Here is a 19787-nt window from a genome sequence, read left to right as displayed (position 1 = left end):
TCCCTGTGCACACACAGACACACTCGCACAGTCTCAAACCCACAGACCCACAACTCAATCAAAAGAAAGGGAGCACATAATTCCTCCAAAACCCCCCTTTTTAAAAAAAGAAAAAGAAAAAAAAGCTCTTAGTCGCACAATTCATCCCGCATCTCAATTATAGTAAACACTGAAGATGAACAGAAATATTGCCCCAACACTGATGTTCAGATGTAATCAACCAGAGGTAAACATACTGGTTATGTTGCATTGAATTCACAGTAAAACTGCCAGATTTATATACATATCTATTTTATTTTGGGCGGGGGCATAAAATAAATTAGATGGAGAATGCAAGCACTAAAAATATCCTTGCATTTGTACTAGTTTAGCACTATTATACTAGAATGTAAGGGGAAAAACTGGGTTTAGAGTCCTAAGTGCTTTCTCTTTTTTCTATAGAACCCAAAATATATCTATGGATTAATTTACTTAAGCTCAATCAAAGACAGTGTGATGAAGGTCGGAAACGTTTTTTTAAGCTGTTCGCTCAAAAACAAAACAAAAAGCACATAAATCCAGACAGTACAACTATGGGTTCCCACGAAACATTTCAAATCATTCAAGCAGATGAGTAAGAGAAACAAACTCTTGTAGCCGTTTCATAAAACAAGGAGGCGTTGTAGAGTACCACTCTATTAAGATGAGTTTCTTTCTAACACTGTGCTTAAAAACACCTCTGAGCAAACAAAACAAAAAGCTACGTTTCTACCAGGAACAAGAATCCTTAAATAAACCCCTAATAAAACATACAAATATATATATTTGATCAATAAAGAAAAAAGTACAGGAATGCATCCTCATTTGATTGACATGCATCACATGCTAAAGAAACTGCAGCATAAAATGCATGTAACCACTCTTAGAATAATTATAATGATGCATTTCTTGCTGTAGATTAAGCTCGTTTTCATTGCCTGCACAGAGGAAAATGGATGTGCTTGCTTTCCTCTTTTGTTCTTGTTGATAATCACTCATAAGGATGAAATGGCCAATAAATTAATAAAGCTGTCATTTCAAAATCAATTTATGAATGGGCATATTTAATCTGACTTGCTTTACAGTATCCTGGGTGGCAGTTCCATCGGCCAAATGTCTCTGGTGCAGATCATTCGTCTCCTTTAAGAGATTATACTTCGTTTGATCTGATATATTCTTTTAATTTTCCACTTAACATATGCATATTAAATTCTAACTGCAAGAGCAGGTTAGAGCTCAGTTAACAGTTTAAATCCCTCCTTCACCAAAAAAAACCTCTTAAATTGTCTTCATTTTATGAGCAGTGTAGAGCAGCCTTCTCTTCCAGCTACAATAACTGCATCAGTCAGGAGGATATTCTTTTTTTCAGCGTTAGACTCATAACTGTGAATTTTCACCTCTTGTGAACTGTAACCGGTCTGAGTGGTAACCCACTATATGCATGCGGTGCATAGTTCTACTTTCTGCCTTAAACTTTTTTCATATACTTATAAAGAATCTGCAGTATTTCCTTCCTCCTAGACTTGGACCAGACACTGCAGTGCCTCAAGGAATGGAAGGGCCATGGCTGTGCTCTTGTTTGCTATCCACAGGAGTATCCTCTTGTTAAAACTTGACTATGACCGCTTGTCATATATCGTACCCTCTACCTGCCTAATGAGGAAGCCACTGCACCAGCTGGGACCAGAGATTTTCTCATCCCCTCTGTGCACACAAACATAAAGAACAAGAGCACATTGCCTGACATCCTGTCACACTGTTGCAGCAGGCCAGAAGATGCTCCCAGGGCCCTTTTTATTTATGTTCTTTGTTTCCTCTAAGCTTGTACTTGCATTTGCTTCAACTTAGTTCTACTAGTGACTGTTTGCTTGTGTACGAATACACGTCTGACCCTTGAACAAGAAGGCACGCATAGAGTGTACAGTGCTGGACAGAGCCGTTCAGCTTTTTCCTTTTTTCTTTTGCTACTCCAGGTCTTTTTCTGTCTATTGTAGAAGGAAACAAAGGGCAAGGCGCCGCCTTTGAGGAACACAAGTTCTTTTTCTCTCTGTCTCCCCACAGCTCAGTCCAAGCTGGTTGACAGCAGTGCTGAGGCTCCAGCAGAGCAGCTCAGAAGATTTTAGCAAGGGGGGGGGAATAAAGCGTCCTCATCATGAACTATTCTCTAAGACTATAAGGTACCACTGCTCCCTTACAGACCGAAATCAGGACAACTAGAGACTCAAGGGGTCTTGAGGATTTTTGATGCCTTGCTTGAGCTGTTTTGCGGGGAGTAGGCACAGACTATTGAGACATCTTCAGAAATGAATATGGCGGTGATTGTTAGAGGTATGTGTTAGAGACTGTTTAGAGTAATTACACTTTTGAAAGCGAACCATGATAGATTGGGCTGTGTACATGAGATCTGATGGCTTTTATCCACGTGAAAGCACTGTTTGTTCCAGCAGATGGTATCTCCATGAGTGGCCTGATAGTGTTGATGACATTTTGCACCTGTTAAAGCCTGACATTTAGCCACCAAGGCTTTCAAGGTGGTATATGTGGGGATGTAAGTACTTATATTTCATGAAAGATTCGGTTTAATTAGCATTTACCACTTTTCTTCCTAAAACTTGGGACATAGAAAATCATATCAATATTTTACAGTGTAGTTCCTCCTTAAATTAATTTGTGTAAGAAATTAGTTTTTGTAAGTTTTTTTTTTCTTTTAGCTTTATTAAATTTTTATTACAAGGGCAAACTCATCGAAATGCTATTTACATTTTTAGTATTTTACTTTGAATTAGATGTAAACCATTGAGTTTTTAAAGAATTAAAAATGCATTTACAGTAGTTTTTTATTTAGACTCTCAAAATTTTGATTTATATTATATAACAATTAGCATTTAAAATGAAATAATCTTTAGGTTTTTTTTCTTTTGTGTGTTTATTGTGAGTTAATTTTATTAGAAGACATTTAATTGTTTTTCCTCAAAAACGACAAACATTTATTTTATTTAAATTATTAGACAAAATTGTTTTCTGAGCACTTATCTTTATTTACTGCAAAATGAGCTAGCAAAAACAACTTGTGTACCTCAACTTTATTAGCATGAAAATGCATTGCAGCTAATTATTACATTTTTTTTAAGTAAATATCCATCAACTTCTTTATTTGGATACATTTATTGTGCACACAAATGGCATAGATACTTATGCTTAAAACATCTTTATAATACTGTCAAATTTATTTAAACAGTAATCACTATTTTAGTGATTTTATGTTTTGTGTTTTCAAATAATGCAATTAGGCATGACAAAAATATATATTTAATATTGCTATACACATCTAAAATGTTTACTATAAAATGTTACATGAATTAAAAGCAAAGAAATGGAAAAAAAAGTACAAATTTCCTCCAAGAATTTAGTAAAAAAATGAGTCCATGTTCTCACAGCTGATACTGAGTCTTCAGTCTTTGGATTTAGGGGTTCAAAGTAAAGAATTTACACCATTCAGTTTCTTGCTGATGGTGCGCTTTTCACTATAACTCTGCTGCATGTGGGTGTACTTAACATATGTTTCCAGAAACAGTGATATCATTTTTAGTTGTATCTAAACCAACAGGGAAAAGAGAAGCTTCAAAATACAGAAATAATCTTACTTTTTATTTATTTATTTGTTTTTTGTGGCTCTTTCAGGCACAATTAAGTAGTTAATTCCTAACTCATTTCAGACTGTTTAATCCCCCCTAAAATGATCATATTTAGGTCTTTGGAGGGTTTCACAAAATCTGTGCCTTTTAGGACCATAAGCTTAAAAAAGAAAAATCTTATGAAGCCTTAAAAAGCATTTTTCTTGGGGAAAGCTCTTTTGTGTGTATTCTGGTGAACTGTGCTCTTGGCCTGCTTCTTTGAAATAGAAATTTTCAAACATCTCCTCATATCAAAGGCTTTTGTCTGAGGAAGCCCATTATGACCAGACTCCCGGGGTCCAGCATCTAAATCTATCATGTTTTTTTTTTTTTTTTTTGTCTTTTCTTTTTTATTTTTAAACTAGATTTCTTTTGCATCAATTTCACATTTTAATTGAGTTGAAAGCTCTCATGATGATGATTTTTTTTTAATGGGATATTTTATTTTGTGGGTTAATGTTAGTTTAAAGAATTCATTATTATTATTATTATTATTATTATTATTATTATTGTTATTATTATTATTATTATTATTACTTATTTATTATTTATTTTCTTTGTTTTGTTTTTTTTTTTACATTTGGTTAGATGTAAAATAAATATTTTGGGGTGAGACTGAAAATTGAGATGAAAATTTATTTACTACATTTTATTTATGTTTTACATTTTTATTTACACTTATTTATTAGTTTTATAGTTTTATATTCATCTTTGAAATAATAAAAAAAAAAAAAATTAGTTTTTTTTATTTGCAAAATGAAGATGCCATGCTTTTTTCTTTTTTTTTTTTTTAAATAGTCTTTTTCCAAGTTTAAGACAAACACTATGGCTGAGTTGTACTGGACTTATTGATCAGCTCGCATGGTTTGTTCTGGGTAATTAAGCTGTTAGTGCTGGTTAGAATTGATTAAAGTTTAGAAGAAGACTAAAAGGGCAGAATGAACACATCAGTGTCCTTTCAGCTGTGTTGCATAGAATGTCATCCAACCCAAACAGATGTGGCTTCTTTTGAAGCCATATCTGCTATATCATAAAAATTTTTTAAAAAAATTTGTCGTAAAGCAAACTTTTAATTTTATTTGGATAATTTAACGATCTTTTCACTTATTGATTAAAATTATAAAAATCAAAAATGGCAACACACAAAAATACCACAATTAGTTACGTTAATCCAATGTGTTTGTGGCTATGTGTTTAATATTTTAAAACATTTTATATACATGTTATGCTTTGCACAAAAATGCAGATAATTAAATTTTGTTTTAACAAATATTCCTCAAAATCTAACCTTATGCATGCAGCAGCTCAAATGACTTAAAAAGTTATTGTTCTCCTAAAAAAAAGACCCATCATAAACGGTAGGTTTTTGTTGCACACCTGCCACAAAATGGTGGGTCCACTGATGTGCATGTAAAATTTATGGATAACTCTAAAATGGCTCTGAGTTCGGCAACCAATGACTCGCTGAGATGCCCTGAACCATCAGCCAATCAGGTGGCATAGTGAGTGACTTACTACACTGTTGAATAGGGAGACACATTGAATGGTGATAGGTTACTTGAAATCACGCCTAAGGGTCCAATTGGCCACAGTGCAAATAGAAATTTGACAGCAGAGTTACTAGGCTGAGCAGCAGAGTTGGCAAAGTATTCATGCCCCCCATGTGGTGCATCAACCAATCATGAAAAACGAGCACAGGATGGTGTTGCCACTGTAAATTCCTTAACTGCAGGACAATATACTAGAACATTGTACCCATGCTCAGTTTCATGATGGACTCAAGAATTGTACTGTAACACTTAATAATGAGGATGCTGGTGTACCTCAAATGGTACTACTATTTCATCCATTTTTGTTGACCCTTTCTTGCAGAGCTTTGCAGCCCTCAATTTTATTGTCTTTTTGTTTGTTTCCTTTGGAAGTATTGAGATGTTTGGTGTTTCAGAGCTGCCGTAGTCCTATTGAGCATGACTGGCTCCCCACTCTCTGCGCTATTCCAGAGAATAGAGACGCCATGTGCAGTTTCATGGTAACTGTTGGTGATGAGTTGTTCTAGAGTGCTCGCCGATCCACCCACAAGAAGCCATAATTAGCTTTTCCATCATGCATTCAGGTGTGCCTTCATGGCTCCGAGGGAGGCGGCCATTGTTTGCCGACAAGTGAAGTTCTCTGTCTCCCCCATCTCACTTTTTCTATTCTTGGGGGCAAATGGACTGTATGAGGTGTAGCTGATTAGAGGTGAGAACCATGGCAGTTGCTGGGAATTCACTAATTCAAACTCTAAACTGCTGCATATTCACTATTCACTGTCCATGGCCACACAGTAATCAGATAGCTGGCCAACTGACAGTGGTAAGTGCAGTGTGGAGAGTGGAGAGAGATGGATGAAAGACAAGACAAACTGCAGCTTTTGTCTGTGTATGTGCACGGCTTACGCACCGTGCAGCTGTGAATCCAACCAGATCACAGCAGACATACTGTCAAAAAAAACTGCATCTTTCATTATTTCTTGCCTCATTTACTATTCAGCATGTTTAATAACCAGGTCATTTTCTTTTTGGCCAGTAATTCCTCGCTGTGATAACTCTTAAGGATGCACCTCTTTGAAAAAAGGCGAACTGGGCTTTTGAATAGCACCTTATTTGTCATGTGTCTTTATGGTGTATAATTTGAACTGCAGCATTAATTCAGAGCTGAGCTCCCGGTGTCAGACAGGACAATAGAGGGAACTAAATGAGTAGATATTCCAGCCAAATAGAAGGGCGAGTGTCATTCCAGGTTAATTAAATCCCAGCTTTGAGTCTGGCGTGAACACAGACCTGTCAGGATGATAACATAAAAATAAAAAAAAAATCCTTTATTTCAGCTTGGATTTCACCCCAACAATCAGTCTGATCGGTTTCCTACAGTTCTATGCTTGAGAGATGTTCAAAGCACACATTTGTTCGTAAATACATGCTCACCTTTCTTGTTACATACGACATTACTGACAAGAGACTCAACATAGCAGTTGTGTAGATCCCTTTTCCATGTGTGAGCTACACTTTTGAAGCTAATGTGCAGATTAGCCTCCAGAAGAGAAACCATGTGTGCTGATTACGGGAGGATTTGCTACCTTTTCTTATCTAAATTATTCCATATCTCATACTGTGGCTCTTTCCCCAGCATGGAATGTGTGCTTTTATATCACGCAGGCTGTGCTTTTGTGCCAGGGAAGTGTTTACTATGCCTCACAAGCTGTAGTCTCGGTGAAACGCTCTCTTATTGCCTAGATGACTATATGTAAGGTGTCTCCTTCTATAATCAGGATGTTCCACATTCTGGCATGTCTGTAGTTTATTATTTGGATCCCTTTTTAGTGGCGTTCTCGATAGGAGATTAACAGAGCGTCAGTGTTGGAGCTCCCTCCCCATGCTGTAGAATAAGTTTCCAGTCCCCCGCTGATTTTCACTCTCAGCATCCCCTCATGGTGCCTCATTAAGATGCAGACAAACAAGCGCCTTCGACCTAACGCTACAGTAAGGCTGGGCTTAACATGGTGCTACTACACCACAATTCGCTGTGTTTTGTGGCCTTCAGCAGCACAATGCTTATGCTCCGAGCATGTTCTCTCTGAATGTGTCGTCCTTGTTTTTCCAATTTTTTGCTTTTTATTTTTTATTTCCAGATACCAGATAAGGACACGAGATTGTGTGTGGATGTGTGCATGTTTTTTTTTTTTTTTCTTTCTTTTTCTTCGAAAGTGTGTGAGGATGGGATTAGGGGATAACGTTTGAAGGTCAGCCCTTACACAAAGATTTTTTATTTTAATATGAATAATGCATTGACAGCGCCTCTGTTTTCAGCCCTCATCTCTATAAGATGCTTTTTAATCTTGTCCATTAAAGTTCTAGTGCTGCTGTTACAGGGATTTAGATTTTTTGTGTCTTTCCTATTTCTACTATCTGCTAGCATGATTTGATCCCAGGTGTCTTAAGTATTTCATATTGTTCTGTCCAGCATCCTAATATGTGATATTTTTCTGCTTCCTTTGTCTCTACACATTTTTCTTTTGCTGAAATATTTGATAAAATCACTTTTCTATCACTTCTGTTTTCATAAGACTGGCCAAAGCTGTGTTCTACAATCTGCTCTTTTGCTTTCTTGTCATGTCAGTTCACATATGTGTATGTATGTTTGGAAAAGAGAGAATTTCTAAACCCAGATGTGGCATTGTCTGTTTCTTTTTCTTGTTCTACAGAGATGTTGAAGGAGTTGAACCAGCAGCGCAGAGCGAAAGAGTTTACAGACCTGAAAATTATTGTTGAAGGCAAAGAGTTTGAAGTCCACCAAAATGTTCTAGCTTCCTGCAGCTTGTATTTCAAGGACCTGGTGAAAAGGTTTGCCTTCGCTTCACCCCTCCCTTCCACCAGCTGTTGATCCAATCTGTTCTTTTCATAGGGCGCATTTGTGTCGTTTTTCTTTTTCTTTTTTCTTCTTTTTTTTCCTTTTTTTTCCTTTCCCTTCCCCTCTCTCTCTTGCAGGTGTGTGAAGACTTTGGTTCCTTGCACAGGGCCAGCAGCCATTCCTTCCTCCTCCCACTCAAATGAATGTATCTGAAACTGGAGAAAAAGGTCAACATTCGTCATTACCTTTCCTCCCCATGTAGGGCAATTTAACCACATTTCCATTTTAATGAGCAGAGAAAATGTTCCATGACTGGGTATGTTTTTTAAATCTCACCAAAGGGCCAAAACAATGGAATCATACACAGTACACATTAGGTGGTAATTTGCCAAAGCCACACTGTCCGCTGTGGACAGACAGATTTTTGTCTCCAGAGCTATAATATTTTTTGTTGCTAATTATTGAGTTTTTGCTTCAAAGCAGCCTTTTTATATGCTAACACATTTGGTTAGGGTGTTTAAAAAAAGACACATCAGTCATAAACAAAGGATAAAACAAAAGCACATCTAAGACAACTTACTGAACCCCCACTTTCACAGGTTAACACCACCTTTTACTAATGTATTCATCTGATCTGGATCCAAGTATTTCCCCTGTCTTCTACCCTTCATTCTCCATATTCTTTTGTCTTCATGGGCTGTTTTGTTATGCGTGTGTGTGTGTGTCTCTACATGTGCACATGCATGATAGCACAAGTTTGCCTTTTTTGATCCTCCTTATTTTCCGGCAAAAGAATATCCTAAATCCCTAATGTCCTCATCCTTACTTCAAATCCTTGCAGGTACATTCAGCTTGATTGAAAGTACCCCGGACCCAAAGTTGTTGTTTTTTTTGTCGCCTTCATGTTGTCTGTGTGTGTGAGTGTTCTTGTTTGCATGGATAGGAATGAAGTGCTCAGCACAGAGAAAGACAAACAGGAAGACACGTGCTAGCGATAGGCATACCGTAGGGAAGTCTGTTACTTTGCCCCTGTAGACAAGCTGCCTTCACCGTGAGCTCATCAGAGAACAGAGAGCTGCTTATCAGCTCCGGTGGCCTCCTCGCCAGCTACTGATACACTTATTCTTTCTAAATAGAGATGGAGAGAGAGGGGGAAGGGGATGACCAGAGAAAGAACAGAGGTAGAAATGCAACAGAGCCTCATCTGTACAAGGACCACTCATCTCCATGACAGCCACACAGGCCATGAATAAAACAGAGACAGTGAGTTTTTCTTTGACCTTGACAATATCTTAGAAGCTACCTTAGAGACTGAAGTGACTTTAGGTAGAACTGATGCCCCCATGCTGGTCAACCTGTCTATCAGGTTGTCTCGTCTGTGCGTCTTATCTGGGACATGGCCAGATCATTTATGCGCAGAGACAGGACCCCTGCAAGACACCCAGGGATCCCAGAGGAATGGGCTGAATTTCATCAAGCTCATCTATATGCCCGCTGCTGCATGCACTGTTTGACTCTTCCTGTTATATTTGACATCAAAATGTCAGTAATTGGTTAAGTAATTGTCATAACATTGTCAAATTCAGTAATCTGGTTTTGCTAATGGTAAATTTGCGTTTAGTTTGATGTAATGAAATCATCAGATTAACTTGATGCTAGCCTGAGACCATGCTAAGGCTTGTGGCAGCTCAAATCTATGATAACTAGAAAAAAAGCAGCTGTGAAAAGTTGACAAGAGAAGGTCGGAAAGGGAGCACACGAGAAATGAATGAAGACCGAACAAATGGGGAAAAGAGAGAAACTGAACATTTCGGTCGTAGCCATGAGGCATTTGCAGCCAAGCTAAGCGCAGAGTTGCAAGCTCGGTCAGTGAGGAGCAAAGAGAGCCAAAGGCCTGTCTGTCCCTGAGTTACGACCTCCCATGTGCTGCGCTGGTCACTTTTTTCAGCGTGGCTAGAATTATGCTGATGGTACATGTGGCCCGCTACTGTCCACATCTTTAGGAGGTCAAATAACAGAGGCAGGCACAGAGCGAGCCTTCATCTTCATATATTTTCCGAGCGCCACCTTTCTTCACCCGAGTCATTCAGCAGGCACACACATCTGCTTAGACCCCACTGTCAGCTCATAAAATACTACAGTGTGTGAGTGTGTGCTTGAAATTGGAAATATGTCTTCAATGTGCAAGACATAAGGTGTGTTCAGATGTTTTATACCTTGCATGCTTTTGTTTGTGAATCTGTGTGTGTATATGTGGGATGTAATGGTGTTTTTCTTTGGTAAAAAGCTAGGAAAGCTGTAGTTGTAATTCTGGAGAGTGAAGGAGTGCACATCTTTTTGTGGCGTACACACACACACACACACAAATATCAACCTATCCATTTATTTCAAAAATTTAAGCCAATTAGCAGCATAATGTGAGCTTGCTGTAGATAAATAACTGACAAACAGGGCCTTAATTTTCAAATCCTCATTTCTAAGGTATCGTTTAGTTTTCGCCGCTGCCCACCTTTGTTTCAAAGCATGCATCTTAACGCACGACACCTGAAGGATGTGATGCCATTCCTAAATGTATGCACACACTTGCCCTCTCCCCCTCCTCCCAAAAAACCTATTACCTTACCTTTTAAAGGGCCAATGCACAGAGCAGAGACAGATCATCTCTGGTAATTCCATTTTACCCCTCGGGAATTTCCAATAAGTGTGCTCGCAGGCGTTTAATTTATGGCAACCGCATCTCTGCTTCACAGTAAATGTATAAAGCTCAGAATCTTTGAGCAATCCCGACATTTGCTTTTCTGCCATTTGTTTGCCTCCACTCCCACTGTCTGTGTCATTTTTTATGCTTGTGAGTCAGACAGTGTTATGACCAGGAGATGTGTTGGGAGCTGTTTTAAGGCTCATTACAGTGTCGGTCCACTGTGAACGATCCACTATGGGAAATCACCCTGCTGCATGAGTCAGCTATGGGGACAGGAATTTAAAGGACACACTCCAACAAATTATAGAATGAAGCTTTCTCAATGCTGATCAATACTGAGACCAAGATACAGTAATGGAATAAACCATCAGCACATCTATGGCCAAGCAATTTAACATTTTTAACCTTATTGTTTTGATTATTCTAACTGTTGTTCTTTATTTAATTTGGTTTTAGTTATGAAACTAATTCTGCCAAATTCAAACTACATTCATATGGAGACGGAATTTATTAAGTTTTGTTTAAAGAAGAAATTATTTCAAGAAATGTGTGCATACACACAAAACCACTAACAATGCTGCTGTATATTTGCCAGGCCTGTAAATGGGGCATACGCAGAAACCCAAGCATTGTAAACAAACATACAAAGAACATGATGGCTGCAAACTGAGCTAAAAAGGAGACATTTGTGTGGACTGACAACAAAGTAGAACTCCAGTTTCAAGTCAAAATTGGAACAATAAACACAACACTTTAATCCACCGTTGTAATAGCTGTTGATTTTGGTTTGCACATGCGGATTAAGGTAGATGTGGGGCTAGGGCGTCATCCATTCAGCAAAAATGCATATGGGTTGTAAACATGAAAATGAAACAATAGCATTTTTAGATTTATCCCCTTTGGAACCAGATTTTTTTTAAAAAAAGAGCGTTTTCAGGCTCCCAAGCATTTTAAGCAGAAGGTAGCTCCCATGAAAACTAACTGCAGCAAAGACTGTAGAGCATTCAGACAAAGAAAGCTCAAAACTAGTTGATTAAAAGTTTCTTGTCAGCTCTGGTGGCCTCCTCGCCAGCTACAGATACACTTGTTGTTTCTAAACGGAGATGGAGAGGGAGGTGGAGGGAGAAGGCGTTTTAAGCAGAGGCTGAGAAACTAGAATCTACAAAACTTCCTGAACCATTGACAACCACAGGCAGTGAGAAGCTGCACGCTTCTTGTTAACATTATCAGAAATTTAGTGTTATATTGATGCTTCGAGATAATCTTGGCCTCTGTTTTTGGTCATCTCTTTCCTTTTTTTTTAGTACCAGGAGTTCTGTCAGCCCCGCCCCCCTCCTTCCTACGTATTGATGCCCTTATATTTACACTTGGATGGACATTAACTTTTAGACTCTCCACCTGTCCCCCCTGTCCTTTTTGTTCTTTAGAGTGATCTTACATAACCTGGACTTGTTCCTGACAGGTAGCTTTGAAGGCGCTTGCCATGGAGCCTGTTTATTAATGCAGCACCGTGGCCTCATTGGTGGAGAAACAAACGTGAACCGAAAAATAAATAAATACCAACACTGATAGAGCTATTGGATTGTGCTCATTTATCCAATTCAGTTCTGATTTATGTTGTGACAAGATGTAAATGCGAGCCATTTTTAGCCTAGATGGTCTCGGTTTTGCATCTTCTATCTCAGCTTGCCTCGGTAGTGTATGTGCCTCCACTGAATAAATGGTCTTGTTAGAACAAGCTATATGTATTCCCTGTAAATGGCCTTTTTTTAGGTTGAAGGATTTATTAGAAAGTGTGCAAGTGTGTGTGTGTGTGTGTTTTGCCCCCCACCACCCCACCCCTGCTCACCACCACTTTGACAGTTGCACTGATTTTAAGACTTCCTCTTGAATAAGTGATGCATTTTTCACAAACAAATTTCTTTGCTTGAGTGTGCCCATCTTTTTCCCGCCCTTGCCCTATCTCCTCTCCTGTCTCTCCTGTCCTGCTCCTCCTTGCCTCCCTCTTCCACTATTTAAATTCAAGTCTGCAATCAAACGCAGCATAAATATCCACCTCTTTTAAAGAGCTCCGGAAAAGTAATTTCCATAACATAAGTGCTCAGAAAAAACAAACTGCCTCTTGAGCTGGATCCTATTGCACTAATTGACCAGGATGATGAGCATGCTCTTCTTTTATTTATTTATTTAATTTTTTTTTTTTTTTTTTTTTTTGGCTTTTCTCCCTTTCTCCCTCTTTTCTTCCCACCTCCTTCCATCACTTTAACCCTGAACAACACTCCCCTTTCCCTTCCCTTCTTTCTGTCCTACGACCTGCCCCCACTGCAGGGCTTTGTGCAGAAAAATCACAATAACACTATGTGGCTTTTTGCTTTGCAGGAGGACAAAGAGTAACTACTTTGGTTTTTCCAGCCAATGTCCATCCAGAGACAAACGCAGTTGTCTTTAATTTTATTTGGATGTCCTTCTCCCCTCTCACCACCTGAGTACGCTTCATAAATGACAACTAATGTCTCAGTTCATACACCACAGGCTACTGATGATTATTGCAGCGGGGACAGAGGCTCTGTTTAGGTGTGATGGTGTATTTTTTTCGGGGGTGGGTGGGGATATCTCTTATTTAAAAGACCAAGGCACAGTCATGGAACAACCCAAACCCTCCCTCAGAAGGATGGCTGCTGGCTCCCTGTGGAAGAACCCTCTCACCCTGCCTCCCTTCCTTTTGCTTCCCTCACTCCAACCATTCTGTCTATCTGTCTCATCTTGGGTTCTTTTTTTGCTGTCTGTGTCTCACCAAATGCTGACTGTTTGTCATTATTTCTAATCCAACAAACGGACCTCTTCAAAAGTGAGAAACAGACACACATATACACTCACAGAAACAGACAGAGCGTAATCACTTTGCTGCCATGACTGGCAGGACTAAACAGCCTCCATCCATCTTAATATAGGCTACTTTTTATATTGTTGATGTTCGTATCCACAGGGAGCGAGACATAGTAGTGGGGGGCATGCTGTCTGCGGGTCTTTGATTCCATTTATTTTGTCCTTGAGTGGATTATTGTTTCACATGGGACATTAAACATGGGTGGTGAGGTGTTATTTAACGCTCTCATACCTCCCCAAGGGGATCCTGCATTCGAACTAATCTCGGCCATTTGATCCCGGTGAAGTCACAACGTGGCCCAGTTCTGCAAGCGGCCCTCCTCTCCCTGCATATATCAGGCTCTGCATTACGAAGAGATATCATATTCTATTTAATTTGCTCATCCAAGCACTCCCTGGCACCTCTTAACATCAGGCCAGTAGAAGTGGACACGCTGCTTTGATATCCAACACGGCAGCGGCAGAGTAGACTCACAAACGGCGAGTGCTCTGCAGTGCAACATGCTTTAACCCAGCACACTTAAGATTCTGTCACGTGTCAGTCTGCAAGCTGTGCCATCACTTTTCTACTAGAAATCTCTCTGTTTTCTGTGTTTTAGCTCATATGTGCCCTGTTATCTATGCATGTTCCCCATTAAGACCATGCATACATGAAAACACATGTGAAATGCATGCCTGTCAAAACAAAGCAATAACTTTTGTTTGCCTAATCTTCGCACAGAGGAGACATTTTGTTACAGATGCAGCACTATAGTTACGAATCTGCTAGCCCCATAGAAAAGCAGAAACCACCCAAAGTTCTGTTTTTGTCCCTTTTTTTGCTTTACATTGTTAAATCATTGTGTAATGATTCTCTTATTTTCTCCTAACTCTCGTACCGACCCAGGTGTGTTTAGGTGTTGTGTGTTGCATACGTGTATTTGAGTCCCTGTCCTCTTTTTTTTAAATTATTATTCATTATTTGGGGAGGGGGGGGTTGGTCTATTATGTTTTTCTATAAGAAAACCCCTAACTCTCCTCTCTCTGCCATGATTGGTTGGTCAGGTCGTCAGGGGAGACGAGGAGCGGGGAGATGCTGGAGGTGAACATGAGCAACATCAGCGCTGATGTGCTGGAGCTGCTGCTTGAATTTGTCTACACGGGATCTCTGGTCATCGACTCGGCCAATGCCAAGACGCTGCTGGAGGCTGCCAACAAGTTCCGTTTTAACACCTTCTGTAAAGTCTGTGTCTCCTTCTTAGGTAGGACAAACCTAGAAAATGGCAATGTGGTGATGTGTGTGCACAAGTTACCTGCTTATATCAGCAAGTTTGTGCAGGCTTATTACATCAGAAATACTATGCAGCCTTTCTTGCTACATGCAGAATCAAGCCTTACCACTATGCACAACCTTACAGAATGTCTGATGCAGAAACCTACATTTTCCTTCCAGACTGCACCCACATTTGTCATGTTTCCAGAACTCACATCCATGTTAGAATTCCACCTGCTAGCTCTCTTAGCTGGGCACAATGCCTCTGATCTTGTCCCAGTAGGCAGGCCCAAGCACGGGCACAGATTTCTAAAAAGGTCAGGGAACAATTGTCACTTAAATGTCAAATCCTCTGGCCTAGACTGCGATAGAATTGGAAAAAAAGCAAAAAAAAAAGAGATTGATACTTGGACAAGGTATGGAAAGTGCTGCATAAGAAGGGAGTGGTTGTGGGGGCCCAAGTGGTCACATGAAAGGCAAATGGCATGTTGCAGATTTCAGCGTGTCAGACAACCAAATGTCAACTTTTGCATTCCTTTTAATAAATTGTTTTGGGCATCAGTAACTCAAGGGAAGTGCATGTTGGCAAAAAGGTCAGCAACAGGAAAGGAGTGAAAGGAAATTAAAAGAGAACCAGAAGCTCACGTTATTGATTTGTTTTCCTCGATTTTGGGAGAAAAAAACCCCCAAAACACCAGGGAACACAGAGAAGCCCTTTGTAGCCTTCTTTGCTGGTGAGATATCAATCCATTCTTCCCTGACAAGATTCATGACATTTTAGCACATTAAAAGGGGAGAAATACAGACACAGGCATGTGTCCTTGAGCAAAAATTGATACTGTGTCAGAAATTATTGAAGTATGTAACAAATACTCTGAGGAGGAAATGGCAAACATTTCCTCAACCTACTTCCAGCTTACAATTTGGATTTTTTTTTCACACATCTTCAGATTTAAGGATACAAAAAGAACAAATTGCTTATTGTGTGTTGGCTACTGTATAAGAAATCATGACTATTTTTTTTGAATGGCTTAGAGGTGAATCAGCAATATGCTACACACAGCAGTGATTTCTACATTGTGTCACACATCACACTCTTGCTCACAAATTTAGCTGCAGCCCCAACTGCAATAAAGAAACTAATAAAAAGGATTGTTTCCTTTGCCCACTTCAGTGTAAATATATGCTGCACAGCACAACTTCTCTCTCCTGTGATAAACAGCAATGTGTATTTTTAAGAAAAGGAACGAAAGGTTCACAGACAGTGGCATAAGCCTCCTCCCTGCTGGCCTTGCCATCAGGATAGTTTCACGTATTCTTGGCTCAATGTGTGTGTCTGTCTGTGTGTAGTAGATCCTGAGATCTGAAAGGACTTCTTTAAGGTGGCCCAGCTAATCCCACATCCCGCTCCCTGATATCCTCCACCTCATGCCTGGGCTGTGAGCAATCGATTCCCCTCGTTGTTTGTCCCCAGAGCTGTTCTGAGTTATTATACTTGTTCTCCCTCAGTCTCCAGCAGATACACAACCCAGCAGGCTCTGAGTCTGTGCTACCTGGAGCCGCTTTGTCTGTTTTTGCAGCTTTGTACATCTTTTTATGGATGTCTGAATTGTGTTTTGTTCCCCCATCTTAATCAATCTGCTTGTGTCTTTTGTTTCTGTCTTATTCTGCTTCCTCTGTCCTCTCCGTCTTTGCCCCTTTCTCCTTGGGTCTCTGACCTTCTTTATTGACTCCAGAGAAACAGTTGACGGCTGCTAACTGTCTGGGAGTGCTGGCTATGGCTGAAGCCATGAGTTGCACTGAGCTTCACAACATGGCTAAAGCCTTTGCTTTGCAGAACTTCCCTGAGGTGAGTAGAGATTCATCATTGTTCTTTATTTGTTTATTCCTGTGGAACAAATTTGCACAGAGGCTTTGCAACTGAGAGAAAAAATGAGCAAGTGATCACCATCACAAAATGGAAATTAGAGTTTGATCATAGTGCATAAATTACTTGTTTTACTTTAGCATATTTTTGTGAGTTTCAGTACTTATATTGAAACCAAAATATTTTAATTAAGCCTGCAGTTTCCAGATTGAGATTTAAGTCTAACATTTCAAACATGTGCATAGCCCACTGAACTGTTTCTGTTTAACCAGTAAATATCACATGGCCCTGTTGGTTCAGTACTTATATTAAATCGCTTGTCTCAGTTGAGGGATTTATGAACATGAAGTGATGCTATTTACTGTAGAACAGTGTGTCTGCACAATGTGCTTTGCACAGAACAGCTTTTTAGATAACATCATGTAAAAACACTCTGCAGTGCTTTGATGCACACTAGCAAAAGGAATTCAAACTTTTCATTTTTCCTGTAACTTTAAAAGAAAATTACATAGAATAGAAAATGAGAGCATCGGAAAATGTGTTCTAAGGTTGGGAAGCATGCTGCTTCTCTGCCCTTATCCTGGTGCCATCATAGAGTATAATACACATAATCTTACCTTAGCTTTGACAGTGGAGACAGCTATTCATCTCAAACCATTAATACAGTTTCAAATGAATAGGCCTACAGTTCAAAAGGATAAAAAAAATAAAGTTTTCCAGCACAACTTTGGCTTAAGTTCATTTTGATAACATTCAACACTGTCAGGAAATGCAAAGCTATGTAAATTTAATCTTACAAGGTTATCGACAGTGGATGTTTTATTTCTGAAATCAGCCACCTATGGTTTCGATGTCAGCTCTGCAAAATTTGATCAGCCTGCCAGGGAGTTTTTTTCCCCTCTTTTTCAAGGTGGTTTGCAATAATCCCTCCACGTGCAGGTCTGAGACATTCCCAGAGCAGCTGTACATGGTTCAAGTGCTGCTGTCGAGCTTAACCTAAACAAATTTAATAGGGCTGAGGTCAGATTACTGAGGTGGTCATGTCTGATAGCTTGCCATCCTTCTCCATGTTTTCTTAATTTGTTTGTTTGTTCTGTTTTTTTTTTTTTTAAGCTAGACTTTGGGTCATTGTCTTGTGACATGAAAGGAGTTGGAAGAATTTGCATCAGAGCTGCTGCAAGCAGCTGAAGCAAAATGCACCCAAACTTTAAACCCTTGTTATTTTTTCTGTTATGCACTGAAGCATGCCTTTATACACTTGAAGACCAACATGAACAGAAACAAGGTTACTGAGCCTTGACTTGTATGTTCATAAGACTGTTCCAGTCATCCTTAATGCATTTCTAGATGATCCTTGACCCATTTTAGTCTCTGCAACCTGAAGCTATGTTTGGACAGTTGATTCAGACACTACAGTTGGATGTGGGTCATTAACCCGAGCTGTCAGCTTAGAAACAGTTTAGCATCTGTCATGCAGACTAGACACAGAATAAGTTAATATCTGCAAGAGAATGAATGTTGACCCTGACCCTTATGAAGCGGTAAAATTGCTTTGAGTTAAAACTTCAAATGATTTTAGGACATTTAGAAGTTGCAGCTATTCTATCTGCAGCACTAAATAATAACTGGTTTTAGTACTGTATTCTTTAATACTCCTGTTTTTAGTAAAACTAAGCACACCAGCGTTTTCATACTTTTGGAGGAGATTGTTCTTCACTTATTTTCTCTGAGAATTACTGTAGATAATAAGGTCAGTAACCCAGCGCAGGTCTGTTCATTAAATATGAATATCCAACCTGGAGACAGTTAGCTCAGTATAAAAGCTGGACACAGAAGGGGAAACAGCTACTGTAGCTTGTTCCTCTCCAAACATAAAAAAGGTAATACATTATAAATTATCTTTGCTGTAAAGTTTTCAGGGAAGAGAGACTGAAGGAAGTCAATGTGCATGAAATCCACTGTATCTAAAATCGCTATCTATGAACTATACTCTGCACTGTGTTTGCCTCTGTTGTTTGGGTTCAACATTTGAATTGAGAACGAGAAATGGTCATATTCAGCATTATGGGATGAAAATGCAGCATCTGTATAGCGCACACTTTTTCTAAATATTACCAAAAGTCTTAATGAAGGCATTATCAGTGAAATCCTCATATGTATGATGTTAACTAGCTAGTAAATCAACATGAAAGAAACAGCTCTCTTCTGTTAAATGTCTGTAATTATGTTGTGTAATTGACATGGTAGAAGTAAATCTGAAGATTGTCCTTGCAAATCTAGTTTTTTAAAAAGATAACTTGTTGTGGAAACTGTACTTCTTTTGGGTGTTTGAGCTGCACTGTACAGAATGCTGTATGCTTAGAGTTTGGCACTAGAACACGGCGTTTTCTTCTTGAAAGCATGGAGTTTCTTTGAGTTAAGCCAAAAAAAATTTAAGCTGAAGCTCTGTTATCTGCAAGCAGGATTTCTAAAATCAAGATCAGTCCCATTCCAACAGGCAGCTTACACAGGTGCAAGGCAGATGGTGTTTCAAAGAGAACTTCTTTTAACTTGTTTGTTAACAAAACAAAAATTAAAAAAAAAAAAAAAACATAAAACGTGTTGACATGTTGGACATTTGACCTCTTTCAGGTGGCAGGTCAGGAGGAGATCTTGAGCGTTTCTAAGGAGGACCTGGTGGCGTATCTGTCCAATGACAGTCTAAACACAAAGGCCGAGGAGCTGGTTTATGAGACCATCATTAAGTGGATCAAACAAGACCCCAACTCCAGAGTACAGGTAATGAAAAAGAAAAAAAAAAAGCCAGTGTCTGCTCTTTTTTCTTTTCTGCCAAAATGAACACAGACTGTAATTGTATTGTGAAACACACAAGGCAAGACAAAACTCTTGTTACCACTGACAACACAGATCCTGTTGGTGTACAGCTCACTATTAAAACAGTTGTTCTTTAGAGCCTCCACATCTTCTCCTGGGGGTGCACAGCATGCGAAACCAGACAAGTGA

General features: G+C 39.2%; 1 protein-coding gene across 2 annotated transcripts in view; it reads left to right on the top strand.

Moving 5' to 3' along the window:
* Positions 1 to 19787, top strand: part of LOC121633808 (kelch-like protein 29) — a 239518-nt gene that overhangs the window by 135886 nt on the left and 83845 nt on the right. For both annotated transcript variants that reach the window (XM_041976071.1, XM_041976072.1), the window contains 4 exons: positions 7933 to 8071; positions 14710 to 14906; positions 16654 to 16766; positions 19416 to 19562. In XM_041976071.1, coding sequence (XP_041832005.1) covers positions 7933 to 8071; positions 14710 to 14906; positions 16654 to 16766; positions 19416 to 19562 — 596 coding nt within the window. The remainder of the gene's footprint in view (positions 1 to 7932; positions 8072 to 14709; positions 14907 to 16653; positions 16767 to 19415; positions 19563 to 19787) is intronic.

This window comes from Melanotaenia boesemani, chromosome 22 (genome assembly GCF_017639745.1).
Source record: "Melanotaenia boesemani isolate fMelBoe1 chromosome 22, fMelBoe1.pri, whole genome shotgun sequence".
NCBI lineage: Eukaryota > Metazoa > Chordata > Actinopteri > Atheriniformes > Melanotaeniidae > Melanotaenia > Melanotaenia boesemani.
The sequence above is the reverse complement of the archived record's forward strand: the minus strand, read 5'-3'. Positions and strand labels throughout refer to the sequence as shown.